Raw genomic sequence first — 17,276 nt, forward strand, 5'->3', positions numbered from 1 at the left:
CCGCCCCGCCCCGGAAGTACAGCCCAGCCGGCGCGGCCCCGCCCCCGACCCGGAACGTAAACACCCGTGCCGGGCGGCAGAGTTGGGGCGATGCTACACGAGTCGAGGCTGCTGCGCGCCCGAGGCAGACCGGAGACCCCCGCAGCGACGCCTCGCGATCCGCAAGGCGGGGACCGGACGGGACGCCTCCCCGCCATCCTGGGCTCACACCTCTGTCGGGGAGCCAGACGGGACGGTGGCCACGAGAAATGAGACAACGCGGTTCCAGAGAGCGCTAGAAGCGGAACGGGGAAATTTTAAAAGAGGAATGAGCCAAAGCGTGGGGACAGGGGAAGTGGGCGGTCCCGGGGGGCCACTCTCTGGAGACGACTTTAGAGACCAGAGACCTGGATGGTAAGAGGGAGACGGCCCGGGAAGATCGACGGGAAGGGTGTTCCAGAAGGAGGGGTTGACTGGAGTGAAAGGGTGAGCGAGAAAAGGGTGTGAGAGAGGAGATTGAAGAGGTAGGTGGAGGGCCCTGCAGACCATGGTGAATGGGTTGGACTTCCTGCCTAACTCTAAGGAGATAAGGGAATGCGAAATCTTTACAGAATTTAAGTAGGGGAGTGATGCAATGTGAATTTTAAGGTGATTCCTCTTCCTGGGTTGAGAATGATTTGTAGTGGGGCAGGGTGGAGAAGGGTCAGCTGGTTAGGTGGCCACTGCAATTGTCCGGCAAGAGATACTAGTGCCTGGGGCTAGGGTGGTGGCAGTGGTGTGAACGTAGATGGGTCGTGTTTGAAAGGTCAGGTTACTGCCCCGTTTTACAGATAAGGGAAAGGGGACTCAGAAAGGTTAAAGGAGTGTTTTCCCAACTTGTTTTGCCCACAACCCAGAGTAAAAGAAAATGCATTTTACACCACAACCCAGTACACAAATACATACATTTAAGAAGCTGTTGAACAAAACAATTCTGTAGGTAATGTATTCTCTTCGCCTTTTCTTTTTTTCAATGCTGACTGAGACGATTGATCCACTCCTAACTCTTGATCCACAAAACACTGAATTGAGGCCCCCACGGGGAAATGGAGCCAGAATTCCAGCCGAGTTCTGCGTGACCCACATCCCCATGGTCTTCCTACTACATTGCCTCTCAACACATACTCTCTGGCCCCTAGAAATTTACCTTTTGGATTCAGCAGAAATCAAGAGATCTTTGGAGAAGGATGCTCTGCAGCATTATTTATAATAGAGTAAAAATGAAAAGCACCAAAGCCAGGTTACAGAAGAATAGCTAAGCAAATCATGGCCCACCTCACAAAGAATCTCATAGTTTAAAGTGCTAATTATAAAGGTTATGGAAATGCGAGGAAAGGCCAGTGATAATAGAATAAGTTTTAAAAAACCCCATGCAGGGAACTTCCCCGTGGTCCAGTGGTTAAGCCTACATGCTTCCACTGCAGAGAGCATGGGTTTGATCCCTGGTCAGGGAACTGGTAAGATCCCACATGCCACACGGTTTGGCAAAAAAAAAAAAAAAAACAAAGCCCCATGCAAAATGGTCTGTACACCATGATTACAATTGTGTCAAAGTCAAAATACAGCCATGTGCAGGGACTATGATAGAATGTAAAAATGAAAATACTTGTGTGTTTGGTTGGGGGGGGTTGTTTTCCCCATTTTCAAAATTGTACTTTGTAGTTTTTGCTAATTTGTTATTCTAGTTAAAGAGTCAGTGTGTCTGAATCCCTCCCCTCCCCCGCAGAAAGCCTAGTTTAGGTCTGTCTGCCTCTGTAAGTTTTGGTGAGACATCACATACTTGCTTCATGGAATTGTCATGAGGATACGTGTTATACCTTCTCCTAGCGCCCTGTACCCTTTCTTCATGGCACTTGAGATGGGATAGGTTATTGAACTTGCAGAGGGTGCTTTACATTTTCCACCACCAGCCACCCTCCTTTAAGTATTGTAATTCCTTCCTCCCGAGATTTAGCCTGGTACTGGAGGACCAAGAATCAAAAGCCTAAGGTCAGCAGCTCTTCTGGGCTTTTGAAAAAATGTAAACTCATTGAGGGGGGTGAGGGGAGAAGGAAGAAGGCTTGTGAGAAACTAGGAGGAATATTCCCAGGCCATATAACAGAAAAGGAGTGTGTGCCTGCCCTCAAAGAGACTAGACCTCAAAGCACTAATAAAAACCATGATGGCAACGTAACTAACACAAAGTACTTAACATGAACCAGAAACTTTTCATGGGAATAAATAAATAATAAATGTATGTGTGTGTATATTTTCATTTAATCCTTAAAACAACGTTATAAATAGATACTATAATTATCCCCATTTTACAGATGGGGAAACTGAGGCATAGAGTGGTTAAGTAACTCTCACAGTTACCCAATGTCTATAACTTCCTAGTAATAGAGTCTGGAGTCAAACTCCAAGAGCCAGTGCCTTCACCACTATACTGCGTTGTCTCCTATGGCCCTCAAAGGCCTGGAATGGAGCCATAATGGGCCCTGAGTGGGTAAAAAGTTCCCACCAAGTTTCTCCATACCCCAAACCTGACACAAAAGCCACAAAGCCCCAAGACCTTGAGGGTCTCTGCTGTGGTGCCAGTGGGCATCTTAACAATGATCAAAGTCAACAGATTACCAGAGGGCACTGCCTATTGCACAGCCTTTTCCATAGCAGCTCAGGACCTTTGCACAACCCAAGGAAGGCAGCCCTCTCCCAATAATGACTAAGATTGTAGCCCAAAGAGATGAGGAAACTCAGAAATGGAATTAAATTGATGTGAAGAGAAAAAAGGGAATAGATCAGAATGTCTGGGTTTAAATCTGGCCCTGCCATTTACCGGCTATGTGATCTTGCTCTGATTCAGTTTCTGTCATCATCTGTAACATGCAGATAACAATGATCCACCTACCTTGTGGTTTGTTGTATATATTAAATGAGTTAGTACAGGTGAAACACTTGGAACGACCCCTAGCACATTAGTAAGGGTAAATAAGTGCTAGCTATCCTTATTACCTGCGTGTAGATGCAAGAACGATACCTAGTACCCATTTATCACAGTTTGCAACTACACGTTTATTTATATGATTGTAATAATGCCTGATGCCTCCATGAAGCTGAAAGCTCACAAGGTCAGGAACTGGCCATGCACTGCACACTGAATTAGTGTGGCTGGCTCTAGGCTTCTCCTGTAGATAGAAAGTACATAGGATAACCTTGCTTTCCTTTAACAATAAAAAGAAATCCAGTCTGTCGTGAAATGTATGTGTACACGTATAGGAGAGAAGTGGTCTAGCCACAGAAACATGTGACTATGGAATCCACACATTGCAGTGCTTTTTTTTTTTCAGTGAGTCAATTTAATCATGAAACCAAGGAAGTTTCCACAGCTAAGCTCCCAACAGTAAGGTAGAAAAATATATCTAACAAAGATTTTCCAGAATTAGAGAACAAAAAGCCATATCATCCACTGATAAGTACAATCATCCTAAACAGATCCGACACATCATCCTTTTCTTCTGACAAAAGGTTTTCCAAGTAGCTCTATACCATTGAAATGGTTAATTAGCTGGGAAAACTGATTTCTCCATCCCCGTGACACTCGAGGCAGCTAGCAGGCTGTTGCAGTAGTCGTTTGTTTTTGTGGTGACAAGAATGGTTGCACCTTCCTCCATGGCTGGGAGTGGAAAGAAATGGTCAGAGTCGACCTTTGGTTTGCTCCTGACACAGTCTTCACACGTACATTCTTCCACTGTGTACCCGAGGCCTCTCGAAAGAAGAGTTTCCGCACCAGTCCCGCCATCGTCGCTCTCGTACAGGTCTGCGTTCGCATCCTTCTGGAGAGCCGGTCCTGATTATGCAGAAACAGAACTGTTAACCTAAACTTTTCAGGGCGCATGGTTGTGCCAGACTTAACAGCACACATCTGGGATCAAAGCAACGTGAGATGTGTCTCTTCCCACAGAACCAATAAGTGGGTCCTACGCTAGAAGTCATGAACTGACAGACCGTGGGCCACATTGGGTTCAAAGACATGCTTGGTTTAGGGCGTACAGTGTTTTTAAGTGTTTGCTTGTCTGTTTTACATTGGCCCACATTTGAAAAGCAAGAGACTTTACATACAAATCTAGACAACTGGCCTCTTTTTTTTTTTTTTAAGAAAACAAAATGTGGCCACTAGGAGCCAACATTCCTACACGGAAACAATTGGGAGTCGATAGCACCTGTCTCCTTCAAGCAGGGCATGGGCTCCCCTATCGCCGAAGCCTCAAGCAGCCCACTACGTTCATTTCTCACACACTTGGCCCTTGGATGCATTAAGGTACTGAGCCTTTTTACACATGTGAAATGACAAATTACCATATGTTACAGCACACCAAAATCAGTCTTGGGTGACACTTTAGAATTCACAGTAAAGATGCTTCTCTTGCAGAGCATTTCGTGGCAGATTACTTTTTTTTTTAAATGAATCTGTCATGATCACAGAAGGAAGGAGTCTCCACTACATCCCCATATGTGTCTATGAAGGCACGTTTACTACTTCCTCAACCTTCTGCAGTGTAACTCCATCTTCCAAAACGTCACACTAAAGTCACTCCCCACCTGTCTCTCAGACCCCAGGCAAAAAACGAGAAATGAGTCAATCATATGGAAGAGCCATCTCCCTCCCTTTACTGCACTAGAAAGCAAATAAGGTGGATGCTTTACAGATTATGCATGGAAAATACACGCATAAAGAAATAGGGCAATGGCTGCAAAGTGTTCGGGAATTAGATCATGGGCAAAGGTGCTGAAATATTTTTATCTTACAAAGCCTTTAAGTAGAACATCCACTTCTCCGGGACTGGTTCTCTACTGCTTAATAAAGATAAAAATCTTTGAGATGATTGTTTACATAATCCAGGAGCAACTGGTATTCATTTCTAGCATTTTTCGCAGTAAAATGTTCACTCAAGCAAACAACACTTATATTTGTATGAAAATATGGCCACGGATCTTGCCAAATATACTTTTCCCAATAGTACCAAACCTGGCTAGCTGTTTCTGATAGCATGACGTTTAATCAATGTGCTAACTTTGTCAAAGAGATGGATGTTTCCCAAGGAATCCTCAGTACTTCAAAAGAGTAATCAGAAAAAATGTTGGGGAAGGCTGACATTGTAGGACATCAGCAAAGAAGGTGTAAAAATCGAAAAGAAAGCGCGCTTCTTCCAAGAGTTCATTTAACCTGTCACCTAACACACTCAGAAGGGCCCTTACCGGATGAGATACTCAACATGAAAAAAGAAAAGGAACTGAAATTCACCATAGCCACCTCTTGGAAACAGATTTCAAAGATCAACCATCAAACCAACCTGTGTTTTTAAATTCGTCCTTTAATGGCTCGGAGCTCATCTTCCTGAGCAAGAACATCAACACGAAAACTGTCAAAGAAACGATCAAGCTGAGGCCCAAACAGGTCCAGAGAATTGCATTTGTTCCTTTCACTGAATTAAAAGAATGTCAGAGAAATAATGAACTGATAACATCATAACCACATCAAGTAAAGATTATTTGCCGTCCAATTCCCCTCATTCCTCAGCACTGACTTTTAAATTCTAAACCATACTTAATTAGGAGAGCTGATAAAAAATCTCTGTTGTTAACATTGCAGAATAAAATTGAGTTCAGTTCTGAATAATTGTTCGTTCCTGTTGGCATTTAAATGATTGCCTAATTTTCTTCCTCTTTTTGATCCAGAAAATATCACCACCTTCCCCGTAATATTTCTTCTTTGAATAAAGTCAATACAGAGAGAAGACTTCACACCAATGAGGAATTGTTCGAGCAGTATTACTTACTTGTATTACAATAACGCTGACATATTAGAGGAGGGGTATTAGGGCATCGAAGGTGACACGGTTTGCAAGCATTCAGCAATCTGTCAAAATATTCATTTTGGAAGCACTGTTGAGCCATCTGGAACCGGATCGCAAAAAGAAACAAGGAAACCACAGAAAGAACAGCATGGGAGGACAAGTAAAATCTCGTCGAGAATTCCCCAGCAAATGTAATGACAGCTGCTAGAATGTCGAGGGAAAAAAAGAACTTCACATCAATGACTTGGTTCTTATGGGGGCTGACTCTTGGTACCATGGCTAAGGATTTGAATACCAACACTAATTCCAGTTTCTAAGTTTGAGGCCTGGGTGGGGTAAGAGATGGGGCATATGTAGCAAGGGCTATGGTTTATACCTGAAACAGAAACTGCTTATTTATAGAGGAAATTTCTCAGGCAGGTGACAGTTGCAGGATGTCAACAAGCCTGAGGCATCAAGCAGGAGGTTCAGTAACCATTTTGGGAGCATCTGTTTGTGAGCTGTGCTGTGTGATGGGCCCCAGGGAGAGAGATAAGACAAGGTCTGTGTCCCTTAAGAACTAAAAATCTAACAGAGGAGATAGAAATTCACTCGAATAACCACAAAGTGTAGTAGGAAGATAGAATATGAGAGGGAAGGAATACGAAGCATGCCTACCAGGTTTTAAACCTAGGAAGAGTCCCAGAATTCCGACAAATAGGAATTTCTAGGGTAAAAGTTAAATTGGCAAGAGGGTTGGGGGGAAGATAGGTTTGGGACATAATAATAATATATGAATATTAATATATTATTAATATCTATGTTCCATTGTTGAAATTTTAGAAAAAAAACAGTTGAGCATGTAGAAAAATTATCCACAATCATAGCATCCAGAAATAATCGCTGTTAGTATTTGGTGTATCACACAGAGTTCGCAAACAGGCCTGCCAGTGTGTTTTTTTTAATTTTAATTTTACTTTATATTACAGTATAGTTGATTTACAATGTTGTGTTGGTTTCAGGTGTACAGCAAAGTGATTTAGTTATACATATACTTGTATCTATTCTTTTTCAGATTCTTTCCCCATAAAGGTTATTAAGAGTATTGAGTAGCGTTCTCTGTGCTACTGCCAATGTGTTCTATTTGGCCAACTCCTGGGAGGATTTCTGTAGGTGGATGGAGGGATAGATAGACAGATAAATAGATAGATAGATAGGGAGGTGCATTTTCCTTTTTACATAAATGGAATCACATGCGTTTGTTTCTAACCATACTGAGAAATAAATCAAAATCTTACATTCCTCTAGGGTCCAGGCAGTGAGGTCAACGGGTGGGTGTGACACCCTGGGTGGGACAACCAGGAGCTGAAAGGGCTGGCCCAGCAGGTCCCACGCCCTCACGCTCCTGCCAAATGGTGACCTTTGGGAGACAGGAAAGGACACAGGAAAAGCATGATGAGAGATAGGTGAGGACAAAGATTACCCCTCCTATCAGCCAAGCAAGGAGAGCTTCAGGAAAGGATAGGAAGTAGGGTCAAATTCTGCAGAAAAGTCAGAGGTGGTGCACTAAGGAAGGGGGTCATTGGTGGCCTTTGAGTATGTCAGTGGGCATATTGTAGGTATTTAAGGAGTGGAGAGAAAGAGGAGGTAGCCAAGGTGGGCCACGCCTGGGAAGTCTGGTGGAAACCAGAACTGAGCTTCGATATCTCTTGGAAAAGAAAGCACTACTGTTTCTGACAGATGTACTGGCTCAGGTGCCTGCAGTCCCATGTAGAAGGACGTTCACTGCAGCATCATTTGTATTCACAAGATCCTGTCCATCAGCGGGGAATCCACTGTAAAATATGACACAGCCATCAAAAAGAATGAGACCAATGTGCTCTGATATGAACAATACATCACCAAGTGGAAGATTCAAGGTACTGAACAGTGTGTTTATAATCTTCTCTCCTGTGTTTACAAAATAAAATATGTAGGGTCTATATAGAGAGATATAAACATACTACGTCTGGAAAGATACTCAGGAGACTGATAATAATCACTGCCTCTGGCAAGAGACATAAAGTCCAGGGTGGAAGAAAATTTTAAAAACTTACTTTTCACTGAAAAATCTTTGGTACTGCTTGAATAACTTTTTTAATAATAATGATTATTTTTTTAATAAGAATCATGTTTTTAAAGGGTGGTGTCTTAGTCCATTCAGGCTGCTATACAAAATACCATAGACTGGGTGGCTTACAAACAATAAAAATATATTTCTCACAGTTCTGGAGGCTGGGAAGTCCAAGATCAAGGTGTCAGCAGGTTTGATGTCTGGTGAGAGCCCACAGAGAGCTAGCTGTCTTTTCACTATAAACTCTCATGGTGGAGGGGGCAGGAGATCTCCCTGGAGTCTCTTTTATAAGGACACTAATCCCATTCATGAGGGCTCCACCCTCATAACCTAATAATCTCCCAAAGACCTCCAAATGCCATCACACTGGGGATTAGGTTTCAACGTAAGAATTTGGGGTCGGGGGGCACAAACATTCAGTCTACAGCAACTGGGGAGTTTGGAGGAGGGAAAAGAGCAGAGTGAAAGAAAAGTTTCCCAAAGATGAAGAGCATAGGCTAAGGGGGAAGAGTAAAGATTAAAGAAGTCAGAGAAACCAGTGATGGGCAAAGTCTGAGACAGTGTGAGGTCTGAAAGCCAGAGCACCAAGGAAGCCCTTCCCCGGCACCCTCACTGAGCCTTACGAGCAGTGAAGGCCTGCAGTGAAGGCCTGCCGAGGTTGCTCGTAATCCCTTGTAGGCCTCGGGCATCTTGAAGAAGCCCAGGAATGGCTCCATCCTCAGAGAGGTCACCTGAGACATCTCCTGGCATGTTGCCAAGCCTCTCAGATGTGCTGGGTGGGCTTCCAGGGATCAGGCCGGGAGGCTTCATCTTGCCTCAGGCTCTCTCCCCACAAGCATCTCCTCTCCCCCAGTTGTTTCAAGCTTGAACCAGAGAGCACAGGCCTTGGAGCTGTACCACATCAATGGATGGGCGGCCCAGAGAGGATGGTGATGCCATCCTGCTGAGACTCCCCAGGGTAGCTCTGGTCCCTCCCCTTCCCCAGGTTTGCTGTTCAGCTTGTTCAGCTCTCTCTTTGATTCTGTGAGGAAAACCTGTGATCCTTCCAATAAAATCCCATTTTGGCTTAAGTTAGCCAGAGTCAGTTTGGGTTGGTTGCTAACAATCCAAAAATAAAAATAAAATCCTTAACCGTTTTATCCCATTCTTAACTAATTCCTCCACTCTTGCCTGAAATGTCGACAATAGACACTGATTGAGGGCCTTCCCCTTTGCTCCTCAGGATAGGGGTGACTGGTGAATTCTGGCATCTTAGGGTCAGCTGCTTCTCCTCCATGACAGGGAAGGAGGTGGGGAAACACAGACAGATAGAGATAAGTGTGCAAAAGGATTTGGGAGATGTCATACTAGTCAGGACTCTTTCCATAAGAAATGACATAAACACTGAAGTTCAAAAAGAATTTACTGGTATTATTGCTGAAAAGTCCAACGGTAAAATCAGCTTTAGTAGCTCGACTTTTGACCAAGTTTCTCTCTGTCACTTGCCTCAGCAATGCCATCTTCTGGGTCTTGGCTCCATTCCCAGGTATTTTCCTCATGGTCACAAGAGAGCTGCAGCACTTGCAGCCCTCACACACTAATTCCTTCTAAACTCTCCCTCATCATCTCCTCTGCTCCCATGTTTTACTGTTTGCTTGATTTTTGTTTTTTGTTTTGTTTTCGTTTTTGTTTTTTTGGCCATGCCACGTGGCTTGCGGGATCTTAGTTCCCCAAGGGATTAAACCCATGCCCCCTGCAGTGGAAGCGCAGAGTTGGGCCACCAGGGAATTCCCTGCTCCCATGGTTTGAAACGTGTTACCTTCCAAATCTATATATCCAACTCCAACCTTGGCCCTGAAATCCAAACCTATCTACCAACTGCCTACTTGGTACATCCATTTCAAGTCTAAGAGGCATCTCAAACTTTATTAAAGTGCATTTGGATTCTCCAAAAGGGAAAGAATGTATGCAGTCTTTTCAAACCTACTTGGTCATTGAATTCCTTTTTTCAAGGGCCACCTATGAACATCTAGGAATATATGTTTTATGGAACATAATTTGGGAAAAATCAGGCCAGATTATCTCCACAATTTCCTCCAGTTCTCAAAGGCTGTGATTTGGGGATTTAGCATAGTGACAGTAAAACAGAAGGAACATGGTTTTAAAGCAAGGATTTTTTTTTTTAAGTTTCGTGATAAAGTTTGTTGATATGATAACATCACCAAAAGAGTGCTGGGTCTGACCTCGCTCTACACAGAAAGAACAGGGAGGAAAACCAATCCCCAAGTCAGCATCAAGCTTCAGCAGTCACTCAACGCTCTAAAGAAGCGAAGAGACGCTGCCTCAAACTTCCAAAGCCATTAGCGTGTTCTGCAAGGAAAATTCCATCCATTTAAAAGATCCTTTATCCAAATTACTAAACTACCAGCAAGCTTTCACACCAGAACACTTTGACCTTTTAGCTCTTAACTCTAAACCAACAGTACACAAGTTCTTCCCAGGACTTTAGTAGATTTTTCACTTGGAGAGGGAAATCTAGACCTGCATTAGTCCGGGTTCTCCAGAGAAACAGAACCAACAGAATGTACATATATAGAGAAAGAGATTTCCTCTAAGAAACTGGTTCACACAATTATGGAGGCTGAGAAGTCCTAAAATGTGCAGTTGGCAAGCTGGAGACCCAGGAAAGTCAACAGCGATGGTGTAGTTTCAGTCCAAGTCTGAAGTTCCAGCTCAAGAGCCAATGGTGTGAGTTCTAGTCCAAGAGCCAGCAAGCTCGAGACACAAAAAGAGCTGATGTTTCAATGTCTGAAGACAGGAAAAGGCTGGTGTCCCAGCTCAATAGTCAGGCAGATCTTCAACTCTCTGCATGAGGGCAGTCTACTTTTACTCAGTGTACTCATTCAAATGCTAATCACATCCAAAAACACCCACACAGACACACCCAGAATAATCTTTGCCCAAATATCTGGGCCCCATCAAACTGACACATAAAATTAACCATCACAAGGCCCTTGACTACACATCCAATCCTTGCCTTCTGTTGACCTCCTTGAATAACCTCTGTGTTATGCTGTGCTACCTGGTTACTGTGGGAGCTGTGTCTCCCAGAATCCCCATCCCTGCATGGCTCCAGGATAGAGCTGGCCAACAGAGGAACACGAATGAGACTGGGAAAGCGAATGGGAAGCAGCAGCCACTGTTCTCCGAAGGACATCACAGTCACATGCAGTGACGGATGGTCACAAAGATGCCTAATGGGTTCAGGTACATCCTCATTCTCCTTTGCTCTACATCCAGCTCTTCTTCCCACCTGCTGGCCCTGCTGAACAACAGCAGCCCCAGCCCCACCATCTTGCCATCAGCTTACCTGCTGATTCACAGAGGCGGGGGCCACACACAACTGTACAAGCTCTCCCTGACGGCCCTCTGTTAGCAACTGGATGTTCCCGACTTCTCAGATCAACTGGTCGGTGATTCCACTGGTCCTCACCTCCCCAGCTCCTCTCACAATTGTGGAAGGTCTGATTCCTACAATATGTCCCTTACACTGCACCACTCATGGTGGCTCAGCTCCCCTGACCATCCTTGACTGATACACCTCTTTAATCTTGTTGTCTTGAACCTACAGTTGAAATGATTCACTAAGAACTGTCCAGATCCTGCCCGCAGAGTGGCACAGCATTACGATTAAGACACAAGTTTTGGAGCCAGAAAAATCTGAAGCCCAGCTTCACCACAGTGGATCCTGTGTGGCCTTGGGCAAGTGGTCTAACCTCTCTGAGCCTCAGTTTCCTTATCTGTAACAATGTCCTTGATAATATATCAACTTCCTGGGATTGTTGCCAGGATTAAGTAAGATAATCTCTAGAACTCATAAGTTTATGTGCAGGACTTCCCTGGTGACGCAGTGGTTAAGAATCCACCTGCTGATGCAGGAGACATGGGTTCAAGCCCCAGTCTGGGAAGATCCCACATGCTGCGGAGCAACTAAGCCCGTGCACCACAACTACTGAGCCTGCGCTCTAGAGCCTGCAAGTCACAACTACTGAGCCCACGTGCCACAACTACTGAAGCCCACACGCCTAGAGCCTGTGCTCCGCAACAAGAGAAGCCACCACCATGAGAAGTCCGCGCACCGCAACAAAGCGTAGCCCTCACTTGCTGTAACTAGAGAAAGCCTGCGTGCAGCAACGAAGACCCAACACAGCCAAAAATAAATAAATAAATTTATTTTTTAAAATAATAAATTTATGTGCAAATAATTTATGAGCACAGTTCCTGGACCAGAGGAAGTGCTCAGCAAACTTTAGTGATTTTGTTATCATTAACAGGAAGCTCAGAGCCATTCAACCTCTGGGAAGGTTGTTTGCCCAAGTTTAGTTAGAGCAGTATAACCAGGGGGAGACCCCACATAAATGGGATCATTCCCAAACCAAAGTCAGGAAACCAATATTATGCATTAATTGCTGGAATTTCAAACAAATTAATTAAAATGCTAGAATTTCAAGGGATGATGAAGCAAAGGGGCACTGCAAGGGTGGAAGGCAGAATGTGTTTAAGTTTGAGAGATGGGTTAAGGCAAGGGGTTAGTACTAAGGTAATGAGTAGCAGGCAAAAGTGAGCATTCTCTTTTTACAGGATGTCTGATGTGTAGCACAGAGCAGGCATAGTGGCCTATAGGAAATCTACAAGATCAGTCCAAAACCCTTACCTTTTCCCAAAGTAGAAAAATAGCTTCCAGAAATTCAAATATCATTGCAATACTGCATCAACATCTAGATGTTTTAATGTCATTTACTTTGGTGGATGTACATGCTATTTATTATGACACATTATTTTGAGAATCATTATTTAGTGCTTCCTTTAATTAGAGAAGGTTAGACAGTTCTTATTACAGGATCTGGATTTGGATTAGGTGATTTGGGAGCCGGTGCAACGAAACAGGCTTAGCTCTGGACTGGATGTTGACAGGTTGTGGGGTTAACTCTATAATTGGGGTATAACTATGTATTAGTCAAGGTTTTCCAGAGAAGCAGAACCCATAGGAGACAGAAAGGAAGATAGATAAAGAGATAAGAGGGAGAGAGACAGAGAGAAATTTCAAGGAATTGGCTCATGCAGCTGTGGGAGCTGGCAAGCCCAAAAATCACAGGGCAGAACCCAGAAGGCTAAAAATGCAGGGAAGCGTTGATATTACAGTATTGAGTCCAAAATCCAGGCAGCAAGCAAGACAGGCTGGAAATTCTAGGGTTTCTATGTTGCAGGCTTGAGGCCAAAACTTTTTGGAGGGAGAGTAAACCTCAGTCTTTGCTCTTAAGGCCTTCAACTGATTGGATGAGGCCCACCCACTTTATGGAGGGTAATCTGCTTTATTCAAAGTCCACTGGTTTGAATGTGAGTCGTGTCTAGAAAATATCTTCACAACAACACCTAGACTGTGTAACTCTGGTGATCATGGGAGCTGTTCCTAAGAATACAGTTCTCTCCTTCTGAGCACAAGGCAGGATTGTACTTTCCATGCCCCTCTTTGAAGTTACACATAGATGAGTAACTTGTTTTTGAATGTGAGCAGAAGGGACATGTGTCACTTGAAGACAGAGGCCAGTGCTTAATTCAACCACATTCTCTTTCTCTCTGCCATGTTGAAGAGCAATGCCCCAGCTGGTGACAGCTCCGTGGGCCTGGGTTCCAATGGGAGGATAATAGAAGCACAGCCCCAGCTGACCCAGTGGGAGGTTATGGGCTGAATGTTTGTGCCCCCAAATTCATTTGGTGAAGCCCTAACTCCCAAAATGATGGTATTTGGAGGTGAGGCCTTTAGGAGATGATTAAGTTTAGATGAGGTCATGAGAGAGGAGGCCCTTATGATGAAATCAATGCCTTATAGACACCAGAGAACTTTCTCGAGCACTCGAGTGTCATAGGTGGACACAGGGAGAAGGCAGCCAACTGCAACCCAGGAAGGGAGCTCTCATCAGACACCAAATCTGCTGACACCCTGATCTTGGACTTTCCAGACTCCAGAATGGTGAGAAATAAATTTCTGTTGTTTAATCCACCCAGCCTATGATATTTTGTGATAGCAACCCATGCCTCCTGAGACACGTTGCATGAATGAGATCTGGGTGATGTTTGTTACTGCAACACAACCTCGTCTATCCTGACTGAAACAGAGTCCAGAGCCATGGTACTAACCATTGTGCAGCATTGCCTCTTCACTACCACTGAAAACTTCTTTATGAGCACTAAATATTTCCAAACAAACTTCTGCTAGTGTACTGCAGTCTAAAATGAAAGAAACCTCAAAAGAACACAAAACTAACAAGGACACAAAGTAACAGTGAATATTAAGGCAGAAACATTGGCCCTCTGGTGTACTCATAAACTGCCAATGATTTGGTTTCTTATTCAACTTGAAACAGAGCCTGGGGGAGTCTGGGCTTGTGCTAAGGGGAGGTGGAGGAGATGAAACAGGTCAGAGCCAGGTTCTAAGGAAGCATTCCTGCTGGGTGAATCCTGCGATGGCAGATTCCAATGCAAAGACCTTCGCTTCCCATCTCTCCCTCATACTCAGATCTCTGCACATCCCTCAGAAGCCTGTCTGCTCATGGACATGAAAAGGCTAATTTGATATGGGGCCAAGTCTCAAGGCCGTCTGTTAGTCTTCCAAGAAGATTCCCTTTGAAGACCTGCTCCTCTGAACTCCTGCCATCCCTCAGGCCTATCAGAAATGACAGCTCTTTAGAACTTTTCAAAGTGGGTTCACTGATTTCCAGGGCATCCTGACTGTTTGCAATTCTAAGACTCGTCATATCAGGGAAGTTTGATTTCTTGTTTTTCAACCACTGACTTCTCCTCGTGACACTTTTTGTCTCCACTGTAAATACCAAAAACCACAGGACACAGCTTGCTGATAGTGCTGCCTGCATCATTAGATGACTTGAGAAGCAGAAACAAATCCTCCCATTCCATAAATATTGATTGTGTGCCCACTATGTACTAGGCACTATGCCAGGCACCGAGGTACACCAGTGAGTTCATTTTAGATGTGGTTCCTGCCCTAACGGGGTTTACAGTCTGATGGGGGACACAGAAAAAAAAAAGAAACTAATAAATAAAGTACCTACAATTGTGAAAGTGCTATTAAGGAAAAAGCACGGTGCTGAGAGAGCCTGAAAGGAGGTGAGTGAGGGTGGAGGGTACAGGGGAAAGAAACTCCTCTGTTAGTCGGGGGCCCTCTGAGAAGCAGTCACCAAGATGGAATTAGATTGCGACAGGTTTTGAGGGGGGAAAACACTTGTGAAGAACACAGGGAGGGAGCCAGAGAAGGGGGAAGAAACTTCAGACCATAATGCAGGTCTAACACCACTGAAGGAGAAGGGCAAGGAAGGGACTTGGGTAGCAAGTGTCTCAGGCTGCAGGGCAAGGTCACGCTGATTTGGGGTGGGGGTGGGGGGTAGTTCTTGAGCCAAAGTTGCTCATGGAGGAGTCCTGGGTCTCACAGGAATGTGCCCAATGCACTAGTCCCCTGGCCGTGCTCGGGCCTGGCTGGGGGCAGCCCGGGGAAGCCAAGTCTCAGTGGGAAAGCAGTGGTGAGCAGTAGCAGCTGGAATAGTCAGGCAGGCGGGCTCCCAGGGGTCACCGACACGGCCATCAGCCTACAGGATTGTTTGGGGAGCAGCCCTGCATGATTTCCAAGGGCCTTTCTTATGAGGGGAAACTGCTTTTTGAATTGGATAATGGGTATCTAGGGTTCATTATAATATCTTTTCCATTTTGCATATGTTATGAAAGTTTTATACTATGAAATTTAAAATTTTAGTTTAAAAGTATATGCCAGGGCTTCCATGGTGGCGCAGTGGTTGAGAGTCCGCCTGCCAATGCAGGGGACACGGGTTTGTGCCCCGGTCCGGGAAGATCCCACATGCCGCGGAGCTGCTGGGCCCGTGAGCCATGGCCACTGAGCCTGCGCGTCCGGAGCCTGTGCTCCGCAACGGGAGAGGCCACAACAGTGAGAGTCCCGTGTACCACAAAAAAAAAAAAGTATGTGCCGCGATGAAGAGTGTCCCCTGCTTGCCACAACTAGAGAAAGCCCTCGCACAGAAATGAAGACCCAACACAAACAAAAATAAATAAATAAAAATAAATTTTAAAAAAAATACGGGAGTCCATGTATTTAAAAAAAAAAAAAAGTATATGAAAGGCTTTATTCCAAGGTATTAAGAAAGCATATCTCTGAGTATCCTTTTATGGGTGATTCTTATTTTTGTTTGTATTAATTAATTTTTCCCAATAAATATATATTACTTTTACAATAATAAAAAAGTTATTTTAATTATAAAATTTTAAATAGGCATTTTCAAGTGATTTTTTTTAAGTGTAAAGTACTTGGAACAGTAATAGTATTTATTAGTAGCACACAATTTGAGATACCTTAGGTTTAAATCCAACAAAATCCATCTATACACCATGTTATTTCAAATAAAAAGTATTTAATATCTTTTTAAATATTTATTTATTTGGTTGCAGCAGGTCTTAGTTGCAGCAGGCGGGCTCCTTAGTTGCGGCTCTCAGGCTCCCCAGTTGTGGCATGCGAACTCTTGGTTGTGGCATGCATGTGGGATCTAGTTCCCTCACCAGGGACTGAACCCCAGCCCCCTGCATTGGGAGCATGGAGTCTTATCCACTGCACCACCAGGGAAGTCCCTTATTTAAAATCTTAACCAATGACATATAGAATAAAGTCAGTGTGGTATACAGGTGAAGATCATAGTATTTAGAATTGGGCATGCCTGGTTACATTCCAGCTGTTGTCACCTTTTAGATGTCTGACCTGAGCAAATTTCTTCGCCTCTGCAAAGGGGCCAACATCTACCCCATAAGGCTGTTGTAAGACTATTGCAAAGCAATCTATATAATACAATTATTACAGGGCCTAGAACATAGAAATAATCTCTAAGTGGCTCGTCATACATGTTGTTTGATAAATATTTTTGAAGTTTGAGTAGTTCCATAATCTACAACTTCCACATCACCTGGGTGAATATCAGAATCATTGTTAATACAATTTGTACCTTGTCACCAATCAATGATCACCTACAAATATTTAATGGTATTACATGGAGTCTAATAACCTAGACATATTGTACCTCAAAAAGATTAAGAGTATCAGTTAACATGCCAAGAAAATTATTTATAAATATCCTATGGCTTAGAAAAAGAGATGGCATAATTATTTTATGGTTGTTTCTCTCTCCCGTCAAGTTCAAGAACTTTTACGTTCTCTCCTGTACTTTTGGGAAAATACTCTTTCTTAAGCTATAAATAATTTTAAAACCTACACATTTGTG

The 17,276-nt window shown here is 43.9% G+C and overlaps 1 protein-coding gene across 1 annotated transcript; it reads right to left on the reverse strand.

The window, feature by feature from the left end:
* Positions 1-3,339: 3,339 nt before the first annotated feature.
* TNFRSF17 (TNF receptor superfamily member 17) lies at positions 3,340-6,129 on the reverse strand. Its single transcript, XM_030883981.3, has 3 exons — positions 5,835-6,129; positions 5,349-5,480; positions 3,340-3,844 (listed from the first exon to the last, which is right to left on the reverse strand). The coding sequence occupies exons 1-3, from the start codon at positions 6,127-6,129 to the stop codon at positions 3,555-3,557; spliced, it is 717 nt and encodes a 238-aa protein (XP_030739841.1). The 3' UTR covers positions 3,340-3,554.
* Positions 6,130-17,276: the final 11,147 nt, after the last annotated feature.

The sequence above is a fragment of the Globicephala melas genome, chromosome 15, assembly GCF_963455315.2.
Source record: "Globicephala melas chromosome 15, mGloMel1.2, whole genome shotgun sequence".
In the NCBI taxonomy this organism is placed as follows: Eukaryota; Metazoa; Chordata; class Mammalia; order Artiodactyla; family Delphinidae; genus Globicephala; species Globicephala melas.

Excerpts from the sequence above, each read along its gene's own strand:
- TNFRSF17 (XM_030883981.3), bottom strand. The coding sequence starts at position 6,129 with ATGGTACCAAGAGTCAGCCCCCATAAGAACCAAGTCATTGATGTGAAG. Across the intron at positions 5,481-5,834 it reads TCAGCGTTATTGTAATACAA|TGAAAGGAACAAATGCAATT; the intron begins GTAAGTAATACT and ends CTTTTAATTCAG. Across the intron at positions 3,845-5,348 it reads GGACGAATTTAAAAACACAG|GACCGGCTCTCCAGAAGGAT; the intron begins GTTGGTTTGATG and ends CTGCATAATCAG.